This window comes from Panthera leo, chromosome E1, assembly GCF_018350215.1.
Source record: "Panthera leo isolate Ple1 chromosome E1, P.leo_Ple1_pat1.1, whole genome shotgun sequence".
NCBI classification, from domain to species: domain Eukaryota; kingdom Metazoa; phylum Chordata; class Mammalia; order Carnivora; family Felidae; genus Panthera; species Panthera leo.
This window is the reverse complement of record NC_056692.1, coordinates 6,825,833-6,849,294: the sequence shown is the minus strand read 5'-3', so window position 1 is coordinate 6,849,294 and position 23,462 is coordinate 6,825,833. Positions and strand designations below refer to the sequence as shown.

Here is a 23,462-nt window from a genome sequence, read left to right as displayed (position 1 = left end):
GAGGCTGGGGGAATCCACCTTTGAGGGGCATTTCCTAGAAATGTTGTTTCTATACCAAACGGCGTTTAGCACCAAGTGTTGGTTCAGGCTCAGTTGGTTAAGTGCCCGACTCTCGGTTTCAGCTTGGGTCATGATCTCGTGGTTCGTGGGTTTGAGCCCCACATCGGGCTCCATGCTGATAGTGCAGAGCCTGCTTAGGATTCTTTTTCCCTCTCTGCTCCTCCCCTGGTTGCTCTCTCTCTCTCCCTCTCTCAAAACAAATAAAATGAAATAAAATGAAATAAAATAAAATAGAGTAAAATAAAATAAAATAAAACAAAATAAAATAAAATAAAATAAAACAAAATAAATAAAAGTTTGGCTTCCCGAAGTCTCCAACAAATTTTTTCCAGCAGCAGCAGCCATGGGGGAAGGCTGTGTCCCCTAACAGAACACAGAGGCATCTGATTTTTCCCAGAACACATGGAAACACCCAGCAAAGCAGTCTTGTGCCATTCCCACTTCTAGGATACCCCTTTCAAGGAAGGGCCAGATGAGGAAGGGCCAAAGTCTCTCTCCCCTGTGACCCCGGAGTGGCCGTCGCTGGGACGGGACTGCCTGACGAGCACCGATCACACGTTTCCTCCTTGGATGGACACAGTCCTCCATAAATGCTCACTGCACTGGCGGCGCCCTGAGCTGGTCTGCTTTCTCCCCCCCTGGAAAGAATGGAAGCTCCACCCGGCAGCAGGCTGCACGGGCCACCAGGCCCAGGGAGGCCACCTGACTTCCTCTCCAACTTCCCCGATCTGCGCCCAGGAAACTAGGCAGTGAGAACGGCGCAGAGGAGAGAAAGGGAGGAATCCTGAAACTCCGTATTTCGAAACCGGAAGTATTTACAGCCCAGGAAGCAAGCGGACAGGAGAGCGGGAAGCTTCGGTCTCTCACGGATTTTAAGAGCTGCCACCTTAGCCGGCTGCTGGCGGAGGGAGTGGGGGAGGGGGAGGGAGTGCTATTCTTGGGAAGCCTGGGCTCGGTCTGAAAATCCGCGGAGCCCGGAATCAGCAGGTGCCGGCGTGACGCGCGAAGCCAAACACGAAGGCTCAGGCACCGGGAAAGTGACAGCAGCCGGAGGGCCCCCCAGAGCAGGTGCAGCGACCCCCGCCCCGCGCAGGCGCGCAGCCAGCCCGGCCCCCCACCGCTCCCCCTCCCCCGGCTTACCTGGTGCGCTCCACCCCGGGCTGGAGCCCCAAGCCCGACGGCGAAAGCGAGGGGGCCGCCACCGCCGCCGCCACCGCGGGGCCGTCCGGGGGCTGCTCCGGGAGTGGCGAAGGCAGAGGCGCGGCAGCCAGCTCGGCGGGCGGCGCGGGGGGCTGCATGGTGGGCGGGGCGCAGGACGCCTTCCTGCCGGCCGAGGAGCCTCTTCGGGCCACCCAGGACGTGTCCATGACCCGCACGCCCATGCTGGCGAGGGACACAAAGACAGCCGCTTAGCCGCGCGTGACGGGGGTGGGGCTCCCTCCCCCGCGCGGCGGACACATTCAAGCACGTCCGCCGGGAGAACAGCAGCGAAGCCTTAGCGACCCTCCTGGGCGCCCCGGGGAAGCGAGGCCGGGCCGCCGCCGCGCCCCCTGCCGGAGGCTCCGGGGTCCCCCAGCCGCGCGCACCAGCGGCCCCCGGCGCTTCCACCCTCTGCCAAAGCCAGCTGGCCTTAGATCTGCGTGTGGACTCCAAAGCTGTCCCCCAGAGCAGAATGCAGCCTCTCTGGGGGGCACTCGCTCCCCCCACCCCCCCACGAGTGAGAGATGGAGATGAGAAGGGCAGGGAGCAGCATCGCACTAGAACATGGCACTGACCAGCAGGACACATCTAAACGTCCGTCCTTCCTTTTGTCACTTGGGGTCTAGAGCACAGGCCCGAGTCCGGACTCCCGCACTGGCCCCAGGACCCTGGCCCGGCTGCAACCCCTACAGGCCCCAGCCGCTCGTCTCTGCCGCAGGGAAGGGGCTGATCGTGCCTATTGGTCACTCCGGGTTCCGATTCGCTTTTAACCACCGAGCCACAGCTTCCATTAAAGCCGGCCAAGCACCCAAACACGGCACATTCACCCTCTCGCGGAGCTCACTAAGGCATGGCTTGCTTTGTTTTCAGAGATTGAACGTGACCTCATGGCTACCCGCGAATACCGTACCTTTGGATTTTCCTAAGGCTGCAGGGACAGAAACATACAGATATTAGTGTCAAAAAAACTATGCCTTCCTTTGGACACACAGGTTGCCGGGGTCGGGGTCTGAGAGTGGGGCCTTTACGGTGCTGTGAAATGGTTTCAATTGACTTGCCCTCTCTAGTTCCAGCGACTCTTCTGATTGGGCCAAGGTTGTATCCTACCAAGGTCACAGGTGAATAGAGAATCTGGAGGGCTGATATCGGTGTGGGTAGGAGTGCGGGTTGTGGGGAGAGGGTGTCATAAGGGAGAAGAAAGAAATCAGTGGAAATTGCCATCTGCCGGCTTCCAAGTTACATGATTTAGAAGGCTATTCATTCTGGGGCGCCTGGGTGGCTCAGTCGGTTAAGCGTTTGACTCTTGATTTTGGCTCAGGTCATGATCTCACTGTTCGTGAGTCGAGCCTCCATTGGGCTCTGCGCAGACAGCTCGGAGCCTGCTTGGGATTCTTTCTCTTCCTCTCTCTCTGCCCCTCCCCCACTCACACTTTCTCTCTCTCTCCCCAAATAAACGTTAAAAGAAAAAAAAGTTTTAGAAGGCTGTAAGTTCTTTCCATCGCCCTAGGAGGTAACTGGTACCGTGGTGTGAAGTCAAGACTTTCGCCGTCTAAGCCAAGACCTGATTATTTCCAGTACCAGGGAGACGCAAACATTTGTGCGACGAGAAAACCTTCCAGCCTCCATGTCTGCCGTGTATCTGCACAGTGGGGTGTGGGTATGGGGGTGATCTCGTGCTTACTCTGACCCACCCCGGTCAGAAGCACAGACCTATTACCGTGAATTCTGTCCACCCCGAAAGGGCTTTTAGACATGAGCACCAACATCAAGCAAACAAACAAAACAAAAGGCTCAAGTTCCTAGACTGGTTGCTGCAGGTAGGATTTAGGTTCCTTGAAGGAAACGTGCCTCAGGATGGAGCAGGGTCAGTAAAAGCAGAGCACACACGAGGATGGGGACAGCTTCCTGACACTCGTCCCTCCATAAGATCCCCGGAGGTCTTTTCGCGTCCCGTGTCATGGTTACTATTTCTCATCTCCTGTGGAGGGCACCTGGGGGATTAGGGGGCTGGATGCCTGGGTCTCTTTCCAGGACCTACTAGCTTTCAAGTCATATTGGGTCTGAGGAACCCCCCCCCCCCCCCGCCCCAGTAAATAAGCACCTTCTCCAGGAGCTCCAGAATCGCTCCTGGAGGCCACTCGAAACTCTAGGACAAGGTCCAGCTGCATACCCTGGTGTTTAAAGGGGACTGCAGGGGAGAATCATTAGGCTCCGGAAATTATCAGGATGAAAAGGGCAAAAGGCTTAGTCTCAGCAGAGGAAGGGAAATGACAGGGCTTAGCTGTGGTGGTAGGTGAGGGTGACACACAGGCAGGATGGTTGCCACAGCGACCAACGGGGGGGGGGGGGGCTAAGGATGTCCGTCTGTCCATCTCACCCCGTCTTCTTTACCCAGTGCTCTTTTACTTAGAAGGATCTTTCCAGGGGCCCGTGGGTGGCTCAGTTAAATGGATGACTTCGGCTCAAGTCACGATCTCAAGGTTTGTGGGTTCGAGTCCCGCGTCGAGCTGTCAGCAACAGAGCCTGGAGCCTGCTTCGGATTCTGTCTCCCTCTCTCTCTGCCCCTCCCCTGCTCATGCTCTGTCTCTCTCTCAAAAACAAACATTAAAAAAAAAAAAAAAGATCTTTCCAATTTAGGGGAGGGGGGTGCATCAGGGCGGGGCATGGGCTTCAGGATCAGGGCTCCTGGGGGATGCCTTCTATTTCCAGGGGCATCTTCCAGCATCGGCAACCTCCGATACCAGGCTCCCTGGTGATCTGGTTTACCAAGTGCAACGGGCTTTAGGGTCTGAATCCCAGCTTTTCTCATTACCGTGTGATATGGGTTGAGTTACTTAACGTGTCACGTCCTCTGCTCAAATGGGAGTGATAATGACCCTCCCCCCTCCTCCTCAGGGTCGTCAAGAACAAGCAGGACAGTGTGTACAAACCACGGAGCAGCTACTAAGAAACCAACTAGCGGTAGCCTTGACAATGATGATGCTCTGTCCTTGCAGGTGCCAAGTACAGCCTTTTCTTTCTTAATCTTCACAGAGAATGAAGTAAAGACAGTGAATCCGGCCAGGAGGAGATGGAGATACCATGAAGACCCCATCTGGGTCACGTCACCCGAGTCCACAGGATCTGCCATGAGATCGTTTCCCCCTCCTAACAAAACACCAAAGATCAGGGTGGGGGGTTCTCTGGTAGGCGTAAGAGGAACAAACAAGGAATACAGTCCCTTTCCCCCAGGCTCTGGAGTCTTCCAGGGACCTGGTGAGGTGGGCCCGTGTGGGCATCAGAGGGCGGGATGCTGAAAGCCTCCTTGGATGACTGTAGGCATCAGGAATAGAAAAATAAAGAGGGGATCCTCACCTCCCTAAGTCTTACTGCCTAGCCCGGGTCGTCAGGGCAGGAAAGAAGGGAAGAAGAGGGGTCGTCTTGGCTGAAGGGTTCTTTGGGAAGCAAAACCTGTGACGGGCAGCAGGGGACTCGGGCAGAAATGGCCACAACACTCCGCCCCACAGAGGCCTTCCACGTCCCGGGCGGGGGGCTGCGGGGGACGTCCGGCAACCTTCCTCGGTCCTCGGCCAGTCCACAGGCGGTGCCCACAGCGGGTGGAGCCAAAAAACCATTTCAGGTGTTCTCAGTGAGACGGAACACCATCCACCCAGTGAGTGGAAAGGAAGGGGTTGGTCAGAGTACCTCATGGACGGAGAAGCGTACCCAGGCATGTCGCTATCTTAAAAATGGCACGACGTCACTCAAAATTCCAGTCTGTGTGCTAAAAGCAGCTAACGCTGACCATGTACGGAAGATTGCTCTAAACACTTCATAAGCCAAATTTTATTTAATGCTCAAGGCAACTCTCAGGTGGGTGCCTACTATCATTTCCCCATTTTGCGTATCAAGAAACGGAGGCAGTCAGAGATTAGGTGACCTCCCAAGGTCACGGGACCAGAATCTGAACTTGGAGAGAGTCTGACCCCAAAGCTCACATGCCACATGTTCAGAGTATGTAAGGCTTCTTCTTCTCCCACAAGGTGGGTGGACGGAGAGAATGGAAAGGTCAGACCTATAAATGTCTCCTTGGTGCAGGAAAGGAAGTGATGTTCTTGTTTGAAAGCCTGTAACCTGGTAGGCCATGCAGGGAAAGCCTAAGAGCCAGAATCTTAAAAATGAAGAGACAAAGGACTGCCTCCGTGGGGGGAGGGAAGAAAACAACCCAAGTCTGAAAGATGGAAAATCCAGCTGCAAGGACACGTCTACAGGGGTGCCTGGGGGGCTCAGTCGGTTGAGCGTCCGACTCCAGCTTGGGCCATGATCTCACGGTTGGTGGGTTCAAGCCCCATGTCGGGCTCTGTGTCGACAGCTCAGAGCCTGGAGCCTGCTTCCGATTCTGGGTCTCTCTCTCTCTCTCTCTGCCCTTCCCCTGCTCATGCTCTCTCAAAAATAAACATTAAAAAAAAGTAAAAAAAAAAAAAAAAAAAAAAATAGGTAGATCGTCACGGGTTAGCTGTTGCTTTTTGCTTTTTTCCCCTCTGCAGGACAGCTAGCTGCCACGCAGCTCCTGAATCCCCGGTCAGGGACAATCCTAGCCGGAGGTATTAACTAATATATGTCTTTGAAGTATTTTAAGTCTATAGAGATCTGGAAGGTTTTGATTTTTGTTCTAAAGATCAGTTGCATTGGGCAAAAGCCGGCCAAGGGAGAGGAGACAAGAAATGCGTCTGTCATCAGACGGGAGGCCCTGGGGAATCTGGGTGGCTCTCCAGGCATCCACGGAAGACTTTCAAGTTCAAGGAATGTTTAAGATACACTTGGGGGCCAGGAAGCAGTGGCAGGGGCCTTGGGGGTCACCACATGGTGAGTGACAGGAAACCTAAAAATCCAAAGACTTACCCTTGCCTACACGCACCTGGGAAGGCCAGACTCGGGTAATTTCCAGTCCCTCCAGGGATGATCCCTTTTTTAAATACCTAACAACAAAGTTTTGTAACCTCCCCCAGTACAAATAAAGGCTGGAGTCATCTGGCCACATTTCTCGGCCCGGGCCTGGGCCAAGAATTTACCTCTCCAAGGTCCATTTGGCCAGTACAAATCCAAAATAGGAGTCAACTTTCCCACTGATACCCAGGATGACTAGGTGAGCTCGTCTGCATTAGGGTTCAGGTTCTATCGGAAATAAAATGAACGCACCAGACAGACATCCATGACACGTCTTTTGGGGTCGCTGCCTTCGCTGTTCATCCTCCCCTTCAGGGTCTATAGAACACCTGATAGCCGCAATTACAGAAGCAAGGCCCTTGGACCACTAGCTCTGATTATCACGCGACCGCCGACTTCGATTTAATGAATTTGGGAAACAAAGCACGCCACAGCGCCCTCAGGAAGATCTGTGACACGTGACAGACTCTAAGAGGTCACACGCTAAACCAACTGGTCTCCGTGTGTTGAATCATGTGTTTTAGGAGTCCGTTAGACCCCAGACTCCCAAGCCAATACGACCAACAGCGGAACCAGTATTCCAGAAAGCACCATTCACATTGTTCTTGGACCTCCTCAATTAAAGACGCCTATCCCGAGATGGACATCTCGATGAAGGTCCAGGCGGGTGGGACAAGACCCATCAGAGAGTGGCTGTCACACACAGGCTAAGGATGTGTCACGCACCAAGCTGAGCTCTAAAGGAGATCATGAGCTCTGGTGGAAAGATCCTCGTAGATTTGTGGGCTGCTGATAGAACACCTCTGACGACCAGACCGCCGTGGGACAAGTGAAATGGCGACAGGCACGTCAGGTTTTAAGACTTGAAAGAGGAGCCACATGTTGGTCTTCTGAGTCGGAAGAGCCAATGCCACTGGGATTTCTGGGGACAGACTGCTGTCCCGCTGGGACCCAAGAGGCTAGAACTGAGCAGAGGCAGCGGGACAGATGTGCCACCGGCAGGGTTAAGTGAGGAGAGCGTGAGCCAGAGCCAGAAGGCAGTTAACAGACAGCAGGGAACCCGGTGTGTATGGAATGGGTCGTGTTGGTACCGGTGAGGTCTCTCAAGTATATAACAGGCAGTGGGCTGGGAGCGGAGGCAGAGGGGAGTACAAAGGGGGAGGACCATAGCCATCAGGTAAGCGAGCAGGGAGGCTCCGCTGTTGACGTCACTTCTCTTCCTGCCTCTGGCCTATCCACGGGCCTCTCGACCATCCCAGGTGAGTTTGTGCAGACTCTGCCGATGCATGCATCTGACAAATGCTCAGGGCTCCTGGGTCCCTCCTGACTAATGGGCAAGAGAGTGTAGACACCTTGGCCAACTCTTTAGGCAGGAGGGTTCACATAAACTATCTGATAGGACCAGGGCGCATGGGTGGCTCAGTCGGTTAAGCATCCAACTTTGGCTCTGGTCACGATCTCATGGTTCGTGAGTTCGAGCCACGCGTCAGGGCTCTGTGCTCACAGCATGGAGCCTGCTTGGGATTCTCTCGCTCTCCTTCTCTCTCTCTCTCTCTGTCCCTCCCCCTCTTGTGCTCTCTCTTAAAATAAATAAACTTAAAAAAATTTTTTTTTCAATTGTATCATTGCCAAGTTCTTTATTCAGAATGGCAAGATCTTTCTGTGATTCAGTGGTTCTCAGCCCTAGATGCATGTTAGAATCAGCCAGGACACCTTTAAAAAACCATCAATGCCTGAATCCCAGCCCAGGCCAATTAAATCATCCTAGAGGAATGGGGCTGGGGCCTCAGAACAGCAGTATTCTTTTTTTAAAGCATGTTTTATCTTTTATTGCATAAGAAGCCACCCTCGAAACAAACCAGCTTATTTATCTGGGTCTCAAATCCACACCTTTGGCAGAGTTTGGCAGGTACGGCTTGTATTTTCTACACGGCACTAGCCGAGATGGTCTGGCTTGGCGAGGACAACTCCCGAGACGATTCCCTTACTGGGCACTGGCTGTCAGCTCAGTGCTCAGCTGGGGATGAAGGCGGGGTGGGGGGGGGCGGGTTTCACTTCTCACCAGTGAGAAGAGTGGAGAGCTCTTGGGCTCCAAGAGTGGCTGCTTGGGCTCCCACACGGCGAGCTACTTGGGTTCCAAGAGCGAGTGCTTGGTAGACCCAGGCACAATCAACAGGGCTCTTTCCGACCCTGTTGAAGTGCTGGTAGATCTCTTCCACCACATTCTGTTAGTTAAGTCATGGACGCCAAATCATTGCCAAAGGGAGCGTGGCTAGATTTCAACCCCCAGTGGGAGAACCAAGCACCTGCCGCCATTTTCACCATGACACGCCCGGCACGCATTTGCGGCGAAGGGAGGTGTTAGGGCCCTGTGGCTGCTGTAACAAGTACCACAAAGCTGGGAAATGACAGACATCCATTCTTTCGTAGTTCTGGAGGCCAGGAGGCCAGGATCTGTAGGAATGGGCCAAAGCCAAGGTGTCAGCAGGACTGTGCTCCCTCCAGAGGCTCCAGGACAGAGGCTACATCTTGGCTCTTCCAGTATTTGGTGGCATACACTTCTTAGCACGTGGCCACATCTTTAGATCTCTCTCTGCTCCATTTCTGCATTTTGCCTTCTCCGTGTGCCTATGTCAAATCTCCTTCCGCATTTTAGGACACATGTGATTGCACTGAGGGCCCGCCCTGATAATCCAGAGTGATCCCCTTAGTTCAAGGTCCTCATTTTAATCACATCTGCAAAGACGCTTTTCCCAATTATTTACAGGTTCCGTGGTTCAGGACCTGCTATCTTTCGGTGGGGGGGGGGGGGGGGTGTCATTATTCTGCCAACCAGAACAATGAAAAAAGGCTGATGTGAGCTTGTAAATCTGCCTCCAGGCCTTACTAAAGACACTCTGTTTTCTAAGTCATCCTGAATCAGAGGCATCAGGACCAAAGCCTGGAGCTGGGATGGGAGTGAACCACCTTGAATAATGTCTGGGACAAGAGAGCCATCAGCCAGAAACACACTGCTGGCACTGAAGGGGAACTCACCATTTCTTCTAAGTATTGGCCAGTTTTTCCTTTTCTTTTCTTTCTCTCTTTTTCTTTCTTCCTTTTCTTTTCTTTTCTTTCTCTTTTTCTTTCTTTCTTTCCTTCCTTCCTCTTTCCCTTTCTTTCTTTTCTTCTGTCTTTCTTTCCTTCCTTCTTCTTTCTTTCCTTCCTTTTTCTTTCCTTCTTTCCTTTCTTTCCTTCCTTCCTCTCTTTTCTTTCTTTCTTTCTTTCTTTCTTTCTTTCTTTCTTTCTTTCTTTCTTTCTTTCTTTCTTTCCTTCCTTCCTTCCTTCCTTCCTTCCTTCCTTCCTTCCTTCCTTTCAGTAATGGCATTATTGACATACAATTGGTGGTTTTGTTTTTTAACTTCAGCAAAACGCTTTGACAAAATGAGCTTTAATTTATCACTGTTTCAAGGGGTAGTTTGGAGACTTTAAAATGTGTCTCATAGATTTGGGGTGCCTGGGTGGCTCAGTTGGTTAAGCGTCCGACTCTTGATTTTAGCTCAGGTCACGATCTCGCAGTTTGTGAGCTTGAGCCCCGTGTCAGGCTCTGCACTGACAGCAAAGAGCCTGCTTGGGATTCTCTCTCTTTGTCCCTCCCCTGCTCGTGTCCTTTCTCTCTCAAAATAAATGAACATTAAAATAAATGAAAGAAAATCAGTGTCTCATAGATTTTAGGAGCTCAGAAATGGGATGAACGTGGAGAATTCCCCTGCTATTACTAAAACAACACAGGGACTCAACTGACGTAAATTCCTTTCTTCTCCCCCAGAACATTTACTCACAACCTTGGGGTTCTAGTTCTGTTAAAGCCAGTTAAGATCTGATCATCTGTAAGCCCACTGAACCTTAAAACACCTGTGCCAGTACCCCATTACCCTAAGCTGGGAAGCCCTCTGCTTAATGTTTAATACAATTTTTAAAAATATTTATTTTGAGAGAAAGAGACAGGGCACAAGCAGGGGAGGGGCAGAGAGCGGGGGAGACCCAGAATGCGAAACAGGTTCCAGGCTCTGAGCTGTCAGCACAGAGCCCAACGTGAGGCTCAAACCCATGAACTGCGAGATCATGACCTGAGCTGAAGTCGGATGCTTAACCGACTGAGCCACCCAGGTGCCCCAGTACAAATTTTACAATTCATAAATGTATCCGTTTAGGGTGCCAAGAGTAATTCGCATAGCGCATCCCCTATACCCTAAAAGTAGACGGTGCCAGGTTCTGGCTTTCAGTCAGAATTGTATGCAGAAGGGGCATTTCATTTACAAAGTTCTTGAATGCCAGAATGTCATCAGAGATGAGGCAGTGGCTTGAAATATCATCATTCAAGGGGCACCTGGGTGGCTCAGTCGGTTAAGCACCAGACTTCGGCTCAGCTCGTGATCTCACTGTTCGTGAGTTCGAGCCCCGCATCAGGCTCTGTGCTGGCAGCTCAGAGCCTGGAGCCTGCTTCAGATTCTGTGTCTCCCTCTCTCTCTGCCCCTCCCCCGCTTGCACTCTCTCACTCTCAAAAAAAAAAAAACCATGAAAAATAAATAAATAAAATATCATTCAAGCTTCTGCAACTTCCTGTGTATTTTGGGGGCCAGTGGACTTTGGCCCAAGATTCCATAGTGGTAACTCTCCCATGGATGGCATCTGGATTGCTTTTCATGGGTGCCTGGAACCAGACAGGGTCTGGCAGGGAGGACAGAGCTGCACAACTCTGATGGAGAAACACTAAGACCCAAGGAGTTCTCCAGAACCCAGCCAGGTCCAGAATTCACCCTCCGGGGTATATCCCCTTGGCTCAACGAACTTCACAAAGGAACAGTGGCTTCGCCTGAGATTAAAAACAAAATGTGAGGGGCGCCTGGGTGGCTTGGTCGGTTAAGCGTCCGACTTCGGCTCAGGTCATGATCTCACCGTTCGTGAGTTCGAGCCCCGCGTCGGGCTCTGTGCTGACAGCTCAGAGCCTGGGGCCTGCTTCGGATTCTGTGTCTCCCTCTCTCTCTGCCCCTCCCATGTTCACGCTCTGTCTCTGTCTCAAAAATAAATAAAAATGTAAAAAAAAAATTAAAAAAAAACAAAAAACAAAATCTGAGGCACCTGCTAATATGCACTTGTCTGTCTCTTCTCTGTCTCTCTGACTTTCTCTTACAATGCAAAGATCAGATTCTAAGTACACTCTTTTTTTTTTTTTTTTTTTTTTTTATAGATTTAAGGAATTTCTCCTACTCCCTGCAGCGTCTAAGAACTCCCAGTCTTTCTTTCCCCTTCGCTGGAGAACAACCAACCACACAGAGCAGGTAATCAAGACACAAGACACAATGCACAGCAAGAGTCTGGTGGGTAAGGAGGTAAGCAGGGATTCTGGCCCCTTCTGAGCATGCCTCTGTCAATCCCACGACACAGGTCTAGGTCCCCACTCTGAAAACAAGAGGGGCGCGTGGTAAGACGCACGCACCCCTACAGTTCCTGGTTTCCAACCTTCCCTCTGCAGCCCTTCAGGCCAGATGCCTTTCAAGCAAGTGGGCCTTTCTGGCTGCCTTGTGACCTGTCGGGGAGACGGAAGTTGTGACTGCTACGCTTCTGTCATCTGAATTTCTGTCATTCCCATCCAACGTTTTACACTCCCGGTCCGGCTCAAAGGAGCAGTTGCTGCCTTTGATTTCATGGCGGCAATTTTCCGTTCTTAACCAAAGTTTACTTGACTGACTCCCTGGACCAACGATGCAACCCAATCCTTCTCTGAGACATATTTTCGCGGAGGCCCCCGGCTTGCGGCCATGCGCGGTCCTCGCGGTCGTGGCTGACGCTCACCGCGAATCAGCCGTGCTTGTCAGAAAACACGTTTATGCCCCTTTTATTTGCTTTGGGGATCCTAGGAGGCAGTTGCACGTTATGGAAACTGATTTCACAGCAGCGTGGAGGGGGTCATTCCTATGCAAGTGAAGCGGAAGGCATTGATGAGTCTCCCCTGGGGACTGTGGCATCAGGAGGTATAGGTGTCCATCATAAGAGACGAGAAAAAGTCTTAGAAACTGACAGGTGACACACAGATTGCGTCAGGTTGTAGGTTTTACTCTCGGTCTTAAAGAGACTGAGGCTGGAAACGTAAAAGCGTGCGTTTAAGGCGCTGCTCGTGCAGGAACGTTGATGGACAATGCAGGTGAGCAGAGCCATCGTCACCGAGGAACCGTTTAGGATTTGAGAACTGACGTACGCTGATAAATTTGCAGTCAAAATACAAAGCGTGTTCCCATCTTTTAATTCCCCTTGCTGGCCGACTTTTTTTCCTTCTTTTGATGATAACTAATGAGTATCGATCGCAACCCTCATTTCAGAAGGTTGCACTTACCTTCGCCCCTAAAGCCAGGGAAGCGAGCCAAGGGACCCAATCTAAACAGCACAGAGGAAAACCTCAAGCAGGAGGCAACAGCTTGATTGCTACAAATCCCCTAAATTGCTGCCAGAGAGGGCGTCCTGCCTGGCAATCCGGTTCCATGTTACCTCTCGGCCCCTCCCGGCTCCAACCCCCAATGCTGAGAAAGGCACACTAAGTCATACCCATCCTTTTTGTAAAACTCCAGCATCATATTATCCGTGGCAACGCTGAGGGGCCGGCGGATCTGCTCGGGCTGGCGACGGTCAGTGGGGTCCATGTCTGGGGAGGGCATTGAGCTATAGTTGGCGTTGTGGTTCACGTGTACCGGACTCCCATAATTCCCTGTGATGTTGAACTCTATCTCTGTGGAGAAGAAAGAAATAGGTGTACGTGATCTATGGGTCCATCACACCCTTCCTGGGCAGGAGAGATAGGAGCAGAGATGGGCTCTCATTTACACTTCACCCCTAGAAAACTCTGTCCCGCGGTTCAATGTTAGGTCACCTATTGATATGAATTCATCTTAACATAATTCATCACATCAGCAGGTGCACACAACTGCTCACCTCTCACATTAATATGATGGGCACTTAATAAAGCAATTTCTATTTGTGATTTAAAAAACAACATGGGGTGCCTGGGTAGCTCAGTCAGTTAAGCATCTGACTTCGGCTCAGGTCATGAGCTCACGGTTCATGAGTTCAAGCCCCGCCTCGGGCTCTGTGCTGATGGCTCAGAGCCTGGAGCCTGCTTCGGATTCTGTGTCTTATTCTCACTCTGCCCCTCCCTTGTTTGTGTTCTCTCTGTCTCTCAAAAATATATAAGTGTAAAAAAAGATTAAAAAAAAACCAAACAAACCCAAACTTAAACAAGGAACAGTTGGGGTACTTTCTGAAAAAGACAAAATCATCCATTTCAAACCTCATGGTTAAAAGTGAAACACCAGAGCAGTCTTAATTAAATCATGAAAAAGGACAATGCCTACAATCACCACTGTTACTTAACGTTGTTGGAGAAGCTGGCCAATGGAATAAGTCAAGAAAATGAAATGAGAGGAAAGATCGTTATTTTTAGTGATGATGATGTCTTTCTGGAAAACCAAAGAGAAAAAATTAGGAAGGACTGGAAGCAGAGATTTCACTAAGGTCACTAAGGTGGTGTTGGTGATCAAGTGACATCAGAAATATCCCAAAGTTCCCTTGCCATTTCCTATCTGCAACAGAAATTAATCCACTCATCCACAAACTTATAGTGTTATGCCTTAGACTCCTATTCCCTTCTTTCTTTATGCCGATTTCCCACCCTCACTCAACTTGATGTCATTGACAGAACTCTTAGGACATTAGCAGTTAAGAACCTTCATGGTCAAAACACACAAAACCAAGTCAACACCATCAAACTTCTTCGATGTTGATCATCTGAGTGATTACTGCTGATGGACAGAGCACAGAATTATTAACATTCTATCCTCACAGGAGGTAAACAGTTTACTGTAGCATAGCCAAAAGCACATCCTTAATGTTTACTAAACACAGGGTACAGTGCTCTTTTTTTTTCTTTTGAAAACAAACAGTGAAATTAGTACAACTGCTCTCTCCCGAAAGCTGTTACCTTCAGAGTTATCCCCTTCTGCTATGCTGCTTTTTGAACATTTATGAAGCATCATCCGAGGGAGCCACCTGTATAGCCTAATTTTGAACCGGATCCAAAAAAGAACCTGATTGCCTTTGAGCCTCACCTTTACATTTTGAGGGCAACTCAAAGGACACACAAAAGGAGTAACAAAAAGATGGCACCCAGGGGATCCCCGAGCCCTGGATAAAAATTCATGCGCATCTCAGATCTATGCAGCATCTATAAAAGCAGGCGATCTCGCTTTCCTTTCTGCTCCAGCATTTCATAATTCATAGATGTAAAGACACCACGGTGTGAATGTGAGACCAGTAAAATCCACAGACACGGTTAGTGCAGGCAATGGACAGCAATTGTCACTTAGCCAAGGATTAGACAGTAAGACACTGACGTGACTGTCCACACCCTACTTGAGTATGTGTGTGTGTGTGTGTGTGTGTGCGCGTGCGCTTGTGTAGGAGGATTAATAACAAACACTTTTGGTTTCAAAAGTTTCGAGGGGCGCCTAGGTGGCTCAGTCGGTTGAGCGTCTGACGTTTGATTTTGGCTCAGGTTGTGACCTCACGGTTGGTGAGTCTGAGGCCCACGTCGGGCTCTGTGCTGACGGTGTGGAGCCTGCTTGGGATTCCGTGTCTCTCTCCACCCCCTCCCCTGCTCACCACCTCTCTCACAAAATAATTAAAAATAAACTTAAGAATAAAGTCTTGCATCCACAGTAACACTGGTTCTTCCCCACCCCCACACCTCAATGCCGCCACATACCTCCAGGGAAGAACCAGTCTGCATGCTGGATGATGGGTTCGACAATCCCGACAATCTGCAGTGAAACCGTGGTCATCATCTCCGTGATGTTCCTGCCAGCGCAGAGCAGAGGGGGGGCAGGGCTGGGTCACCGGCCGGGGCGGGGAGGCACGTCTGGCCCCACAGCCCAGGGCCGGAAGCCTGCAGACCTAGGTCTAAGGGTAGGCTTTCTCTCTGCAAGGGCACTTGACCTTTCTGAGCCTCTCCTTCCCTTCCTCAGAAAGGGGTAACCACAAAAGGCCTCCTTACAGGAGACACATCAATGGATAATATACATAAAACTGTCTGCTTTCCAACTCTGTTCTCTTTTAGGAGACGGCCCTCTATCCCCCGGTTCCAGATGCTGGGGATGCATGCTCTTCGGAGACAGTCAGGAAGGCCTGGAACAGCTTGCCTGGCCTGGGGCTGGCTCAGATTAGCTCAAAGACCCTCACCGCAGACCCGTAGCTCTGAGACCATCATGGAGAAGGAGCTACAGAATTCTGGGTCTCCTCCTGAGTCTGAAACCTGAGCAGGCCAAGAGAGAAATAGAACTTGGCAAATAAATGAGGCCGATGATATGCTGGGGGCCCCGGTCGTGCCCTCTGCCACCCGCCCCATACCTTACCCATTCGCGTGTTCTGCCCTATACTCACCCTTCTGCTTGCGGCCACAGCAAGTTGGGGCCTAACACAATTGCCATGTTGCTGGGAGTCATCTTGTTCACATCTTGATATTCTGATAGCTTGGATAAAAATTTGATCAAGTATCTGAAAGGGAGTCACAAGGGCCAGGTTGAACCAGGGCTCAGCCCCAGCCGTGTTCCCCCAGCACAGGGCAGACACTTCTCTCCCCCACAGCCCATCTTACCGACAGCCAGATCATACACCCCGCCTTATAATGAAGACACATCATGGAAGAGGACACGAGAATACTTTACAGACAGACAGACTCATATACCAGGACGCGGCTACCTGTCAACATCTACATCACCTAACCCTGGCCAGAGAAATTCCCCATCTTTCCTTTTGACTCCGTTATCTAGTGACCTAAAGTCCCTCTTGTTCTTCAAACCTCAGTCGCCTGCCACCCTCCCCGTGTGCAGAGGTGAGAAGCAAAGTGTCCAGGTGTCACCGGCAGGGACCTCCACATGCTAGGGGTGGGATTAACCTCAGGGGGGCTTTCAGAGCTAATGGAAAAAGAAATTAAACATAGGGGCGCCTGGGTGGCTCAGCCGGTTGAACGTCCGACTTCGGCTCAGGTCACGATCTCACGGTTGGCGGGTTCGAGCCCTGCCTCAGGCTCTGTGCTGATGGCTCAGAGCCCGGAGCCTGCTTCGGATTCTGTGTCTCCCTCTCTCTGCCCCTCCCCTGCTCATGCTCTGTCTCTGTCTCAAAGTAAATAAAAAACATTAAAAAAAATTAAAAAAAAAGAAGTTAAACACAGAGCTAGCACACGAGCCAGGCACTCACTCCTAGAGATGTACCCAAGAGAAATACACCCACACATATGCATTTATGCACAGGTGTGCACAGCATTAAGTCAGCTAAGAAGTGGAGACCACCCAAATGTCCAGCAAGGGAGGACCGGATGAATGAAACGTGGTCTGTCCGTACAACGGAATACTATTCACCCACGAAAAGGAACAGAATACCGACACATGCTGCCACATGGATGAACCTTGAGGACACGATGCTACGTGAAAAAAGCCAGACACGAAAGACCGCATGTTGTGCATGTTGTGTAAGCCCACCTAGAGGAAGTTCCCAGAGAGGTACCTCCGCAGAGACAGAGAAGGCAGATAAGCGTTTGCCGGGGGCTGGGTTGGGGGAGATGGGGAGTGGCTGCTAATGGGAACAGTGGCTGCTAATGGCGGCGAATGAGATGGTCTAAAAACTAGGGGTGATAGTTGTGGGACTGTACAAACACACCAACAACCACGACACTGCACCCACCAAGAGGACACAACGGTATAGGACTTCTATCTCAAGGAACTATTGAAGGAGCCATACGTTAGATCGCTCTTGGGATTTTTTTTGTTAATGTTTACTTACTTATTTTGAGAGAGAGAGAGAAAGAGAGGGAGGGAAGGAAGGAGGGAGGGCAGGCACATGTGAGCAGGGGAGGGGCAGAGAGAGAGAGGGAGAGAGAGAATCCCAAGCAGGCTCTGTGCTGTCAGTGTTGAGCCCAACACGGGGCTCGATCCCACGAACCGTGAGATCATGAGCTGAGCCAAAATCAAGAGTCGGACGCTCAACCGAGCCATCCAGGCGCCCCGTGCTTGTTGTAAAATATACATAAAAAATTACCACCTTGATCATTTTCAAGTGTTAAGTACTTTTGCACTGGGAAGCGACCATCACCACCATCCTCCAGATCTTTTGCGGCTTCCAGAATAGAAACTCTGTCCCCATCGAACGCTAACGTCCCGGCTCCTGTCCCCCTCCCCCAGGCCCTGGCAAACACCCCTTTGCTTTCTGTCCCCGTGAACGTGATGGCTCCAGGTACCACATACATGTGGAATCACACAGTATCGGTCCTTTTGCGTCTGGCTTCTTTCATTTAGCACGAGGTTCTCAAGGTTTATCCATGTAGTAGCACGTGTCAGAATCCCCTTCCTAAAAAGGCTGAATATTGCATTACATGTATATTCTGTTTCTGTTACCCATCGACGGACATTTGGGCTGATTTCACCTCTTGGCTATTACGGATAACGCTGTCACGAACATTAGTGTGCGAGCAACGAGTCCCAGCTTTCGAATAATCCATCGGGCACATACAGATATACCCAGACGTGGAACTGTTGGATCGTATGGTAACTCTATGTTTAGTTTTTTTAAGGGTCCGCCACACCGTCGGCTCTTGGGATTTTTAACAGGAAGGCGGAAATACTCAGGCAGATGGAGACAGGCACTGACGCTGAAAATCTGCATCTGGGGAAGCACTGAGGAGAGGTGACAGGGCCAGGAGAAGTTGCTGGCAAGCCAAAGGGATAAGGAAGCAGAGAGTGTGAAGGTGCAGAAAAGATCCGCAGAGCGGCGGGAAGTGAAATCGAGGCGAAGCAACAGTGAGAGACGTGTGGAAAATAGCTAAGTGCCAGATCACCAGAGGACGTTCTCCGGTCTCCATCTCCGTGCAGACCAGCTCAAGGACACGTCTGCCAACCAGCTCCACGTTTGGTCAGCTTCCCACAGGTGCACCTGAACACCTACCTTTGCGACAAACCCACAAGATCTTTTTTTTTAATTAAAAAATTATTTTTAATATAGTTTATTGTCAAATTGGCTAACATACAGTGTATAAAGTGTGCTCTTGGCTTTTTTTTTTTAATGTTTATTTTTGAGAGAGAGAGAGAGAGAGAGAGAGAGAGAGAGAGCGAGCGGGACGGGCAGAGAGAGAGGGAGACACAGAATCTGAAGCAGGCTCCAGGCTCTGAGCTGTCAGCTCAGAGCCTGATGGGGGCTCGAACCCACAAACTGTGAGATCACAACCTGAGCCGAAGTTGGACGCTCAACCGAGCCACCCAGGCGCCCCTTTTTAAATTTTTTGAAGTGTTTAATTTACACCAAAGTTAGTTAGCATATAGTGCAATAATGATTTCAGGAGTAGAATCCAATGATTCATCCCCTACATATCACACCCAGTGCTCATCACAAGTGCCCTCCTTAATGCCCCTCCCCCGCTTAGCCCCTCCCCCACCCAATGCCCCACCAGCAACCCTCAGTTTGTTCTCTGTATTTAAGAGTCTCTTATGGTTTGTCCCCTTCCCTGTTTTTTATATTATTTTTGCTCCCCTTCCCTTATGTTCATCTGTTTTGTGTCTTAAATTCCACATATGAGTGAAGTCCTATGATGTTTCTCTTTCTCTGACTGGCTAATTTCGCTTAGCATAATACCCTCTAGTTCCCTCCACGTTGTTGCAACCACAAGATCTTAAAATAGGTTCCGTTAAGCTTTGCTTCTTGCAAATCAAAGAACTGAACTGCCTGAGCCACTGGCCGCCAAACATAGAGTGCCCTTCATTCTGTGTCTTCATTTGCAAAATGGCAGGGTTGCTTGAGGGTGGAAAGAGAGCCTGTGCATTAACCGTGCCTGGCACCCCATACAAGGCTGTGCATGCTAGTTACCATGGCCATTAGCCGGGAAGCCAAGTGTCTGTGGCCTCAATAACTCCGATCCCGTGTCTCCAGGATCCATCCACTTACCGGATGTTGTTGTGATTGGCCTTGGGCAATTTTTCACAAGCATTCCACAGCGCCTGAAGCCTCTTGTCTTGCTCCTGAATACTGGGAAATAAATGGGAAAGCCACTGGTTGAGCTTGAAGCAATGATATCTCACTGGCAATCATATTAACCAGTCATCATACTATGTGGGTATAAGAAACCAACTATCGGGGCGCCTGGGTGGCTCAGTCGGTTAAGCGTCCAACTTTGTCTCAGGACGTGATCTCGCGGTTCGTGAGTTCGAGCTCCGTGTCGGGCTCTATGCTGACAGTGTGGAGCCTGCTTGAGATTCCCTCTCTCTCCCTTGATAGATAGGTATTCTTACTGTATTTTATTTTACTTTATCCTATTTTACTTTATATTTTATTTTATTTTATTTATAAGCCCTCTGAGAATTAAAAGAAATTGCTTCTAGGACTACAGTTTGTATATACTTCTCCTGAAAATCTACATCAAGGTTCACATGGTGAGGAAGGCCTTTCTGCTCAAAGAATCTTTTCTCCAAAAAAAATTAAAAGGGAAAATGTCAGCAGGGTGAGGGCCCAGCTTTGACCCCTTGGCCTGGGGCCCAAGGCAGGGAGGTCCTCCCACAGATCATGACCAAGGCAAGAAAAATGGTTTTCCCTCATTTCAGGCTGAGGAAGAGGTAAGCATTCTCCAAAACACACTTCTACTAGGAAACTGAAGACCAAATGTCCCATTTAGAAACGGAAAGGTTAACAGATCATATTTGGTCGCAAGCTGACCAAAGGCTGGACGAAGAGGCCGTTAAAGACCCAGCTCCACCCTGCCCGCAATCTGGTGCCCATTACTGAATCTCTATGCGGCCTCACTTTTCCTAATCTGTAAAATGGGCTCATGGGAGTACTTTCTGTCCGGAGTTGGCATGAGTGGTTTAAAGGAGCATCTGTACAAAGCGCTCCACAGAGCGTCTGGTTCGTCTCAAGCTCTCAGTTCAGCGTCTGAGGGGAGAGGGCAGACGATGCCAAGACCTGGCTAGAACCTGAAGGCCTGGCTGCCTCCCTTCTCTAGCTCATATGTCATCAAGATCACACGTACAGTCAGGAAACAGAAGGGCCAGTTTCCATCGAAGGATACAGTCTCGCTTATCTTCATCCCTAAGACCACGGGGTGGCCCCAGAGAGGTGGCCAGTGCTGGAGATGAGCCCTTGGGTTCCTGAACCGGATCCCATTCCGCCATTTATTAGATGCCAGGGAACCTGCCCTCATACGTCATACACCTGTTCTTGTACTCGACTTCCTCCTCCATCAGCTGGGGAGAACAGCACAACCCACTTTCGAAGGGTTACTGTGACAAATAAGTTAAAAGCGTATCGTGAGCTTATAACAGCAGCGAGCCCCTCGTAAACACGGGACAGAGATATGGCTCGTGATTAATACTGTCACGGAACTCACGCCCACTCTCCACGGCGAGATGTTTACACATGCCAGATACTCGGCCAGGCTTTTCTGATACACAGTCTCTACTCCACCTTGAAAAAAAAAAAAAAAAACAACAAAAAACAAAACCATGGCGCTCTGAAACTTGATTGGAGCCAGCCTTCTAGAACACCACACAGATGAGCCTGGCTTCACGTCTCGGCCAGTGGGTTTTTTTTTCCAGGGCCCAAGGAAGCATAAACATACTCCAGTGATCCTTCCGACAGGCTAAGCTGGCTGTGCTTTGAGACTAAACCCACAACTAGAGAGTTCTAGAAATCATGTCCCTTGTCAAGCACCCAGCAGAGGCCAGCCCACTGACCAGAGATCATGTTTATATATTAGCATTTTTTTTTTAAGTTTATTTGTTCATTATTGGGGGCGGGACAGAGTGAGAGAAGGAGAGAGAATCCCAAGCAGGCTCTGTGCTGTCAGGGTGGAGCCCCGTGTGGGGCTCAATCCCACAAACTGTGAGATCATGACCTGAGCCCGAATCAAGAGTTGGACGCTGAATCAACTGATCCTCTGAGGCACCCGTATATTAGCTATTAATGAGCTGTTGTTAATATAGATGTAACGATTATAAGAGTCAAGGCTCTGTGACCACTCCTTTGTACTCTTCTCTCCAGAAGGAAGCACTACAATCCAGAACCTTCTATGCATTTACATTTACATGGAGGAGCACTCCTAAAACTGAACTGCTTTGAGTATGTTGTGCTTTTTTTCCTTTTTAAAACAACAGAACATCATACGTGTCCTCGTTAACTTGTTTTATTTCACTGAAGAGTATGTCTTCCTATCTTTTCATGCTAGCAGTAGCTCAAACAGAGCTTTTAAGCACTGCGGAGTATGTTAACAGGGCAGATACACCATAATTTATTTGGCCATGCCCCACATTCCCCACCAATGAGGCTTTACTAACTTCTAGGCTTTCGTTATCCCAAATAACACTGTCGTTGGCATCCTTGTTCATGCCTCTTTGGGCACATATTCGGGCATCTCTCCACGACACATACCAAGAAGTGGAGTCGTAAGATCACAGGCTAATAAGCTTTCGTAAGGCATACATAGGCTTTCATCATTTCAGCAGATACTTAAATCAACTCCAACCAACAGCACACTCCAAAAACGTGGCGTACTCACTTGGAAGCCTGAATCCACTCGTCATAGAGTTCAAAGGTCATAAGAGGTTCTGGCAACTCTCGGAGGTAAGATTTCAAAGCTCCTGGACACAAAGACAACATCGGCTAGGAGCACTTGCCATTGGCACAGACAAGTTCTACCAGCCAGCATCACCCATGTGGGTTACATGTGGGGATGGGTTCCCTGACCCTCATGTGGTTTCCCACACGCACGGATCGGAGGCTCTGGCATGGCGGTGGGACCTGGGCTTCCAATCACGCTCGCTTCCCCCTTTTATTTCCCACCAACACCTTGTCTTCTCTTGGCACGTTGGGGAGAACTTTCTTCAAGGGGCCCGAGCGACCAGGCTTAAAACCGAGCCCCGAGAGGACACATCGGAAGCACGTTGGGAGCCACATGGTGTCATGTGACCACATGCCCTCCACACTGACCCCTTCCCCGTGAGCCTCTGCAGCCCAAGGGAGCACCTTGCTACGGGGAGGTGGGCGCCCACCTGCAATTGCATGGGGGTCTGCTGAGTACTCCTGCACATCGACCACACAGCAGTCCAGGGCGGCTTTTAGCTTCTTCAACTTGGAGGCAGACGGCGCCACCCGGAAGAGTCCCTGCCGACAGCACAGAGGGTCAGCGCACAGCGCCGTAACTCAAGGGAAGGGCACAAGAGCAAGGCGAACAAACAGGAAGTCTCCCCACTCCCTTCCTCCAAAATCTCCTTGCTGCCTTCTTCCCATCACCATTTTCCAATATGGCGGCTGCCTGCTCTGCTCTCTGAATGTCTGCTCCTCCTTTAGACATAAGCAACTCTGGAGCAGGAACTGAGCCTCACCCACTGTTGTGTCCCCAGTGCCTAGGATGGGGTGACCCGTCATGCTGGTTCGGTAAGTATTTGTTGAGTTAATGAACCCTGGGCACTCCCCAACTTCTTGTTCTTTTGTATTTAAGATATATTTTGGAGAAGGGATGCGTGATCAGATGTGGAAGGCTAGGAAGCTCAACACGAAAAGGTCTATGGAGTGAGTGTGTGAGTGTGTGTGTGTGTGTGTGTGTGTGTGTGTATTGGGAGACACAGGGCTCTACTTGAGAGACAAAGTCTATGTCCTCAGGGGACGGGCAAACTAGGGATGGTCTGTGAGGGAGCAATGCCTCCTTTGGTCCTTCCGGGTTTCGTTCTTCAAGTTCTGAATCACTGTCCTGTCTTCCAAGTGAACCCTTGTGCTCTGTTCAAAAGTGAGCCCTGAAGAGAAAGAGAAGAAGACGGGTGTGCGGAGGGGCGATTACAGGTCAGAGTTAGAAGCGAACCCCCAAGTCACGCGTGGGATGAAAAGTTTGGCTTCAGCTTCTCGGCTCCTTACATTCTGTGATGCCACCCCCAGGGGTGAGAAACGGGCTGGCAGAACAGGCCTTTCAACCTTTCATGGCCATGGTTCAGGTCTCCAAGTTTTCTTTGGAAGAAAACATTCCTGGTCTGAAATACTGAGTTTCTGGCCTGCTGAGATCGCTAACTCCCTTCTAAGTAGATGTCCGAAGCTCTCTGGCATGTATGCAAGGACTCCATACGCGTTTGGACTGGTGCATCAATAAGGCTGCTGTGACCAAGAGCAAGCTACAGCATGTGTTAAAGAAATGGGTTGGATCGTCATAAAACCATGCCCCTACC

General features: G+C 50.3%; 1 protein-coding gene across 3 annotated transcripts in view; it reads right to left on the bottom strand.

Annotated features, from left to right (window-relative positions):
* Nucleotides 1–23,462, bottom strand: part of ARHGAP44 (Rho GTPase activating protein 44) — a 179,993-nt gene that overhangs the window by 10,364 nt on the left and 146,167 nt on the right. For all 3 annotated transcript variants that reach the window (XM_042914749.1, XM_042914748.1, XM_042914747.1), the window contains exons 11-17: nucleotides 22,299–22,410; nucleotides 21,806–21,887; nucleotides 19,204–19,284; nucleotides 15,655–15,768; nucleotides 14,981–15,072; nucleotides 12,769–12,949; nucleotides 1,201–1,443 (exon numbers count right to left, since the gene is read on the bottom strand). In XM_042914749.1, the coding sequence (XP_042770683.1) occupies nucleotides 1,201–1,443; nucleotides 12,769–12,949; nucleotides 14,981–15,072; nucleotides 15,655–15,768; nucleotides 19,204–19,284; nucleotides 21,806–21,887; nucleotides 22,299–22,410 (905 nt within the window). The remainder of the gene's footprint in view (nucleotides 1–1,200; nucleotides 1,444–12,768; nucleotides 12,950–14,980; nucleotides 15,073–15,654; nucleotides 15,769–19,203; nucleotides 19,285–21,805; nucleotides 21,888–22,298; nucleotides 22,411–23,462) is intronic.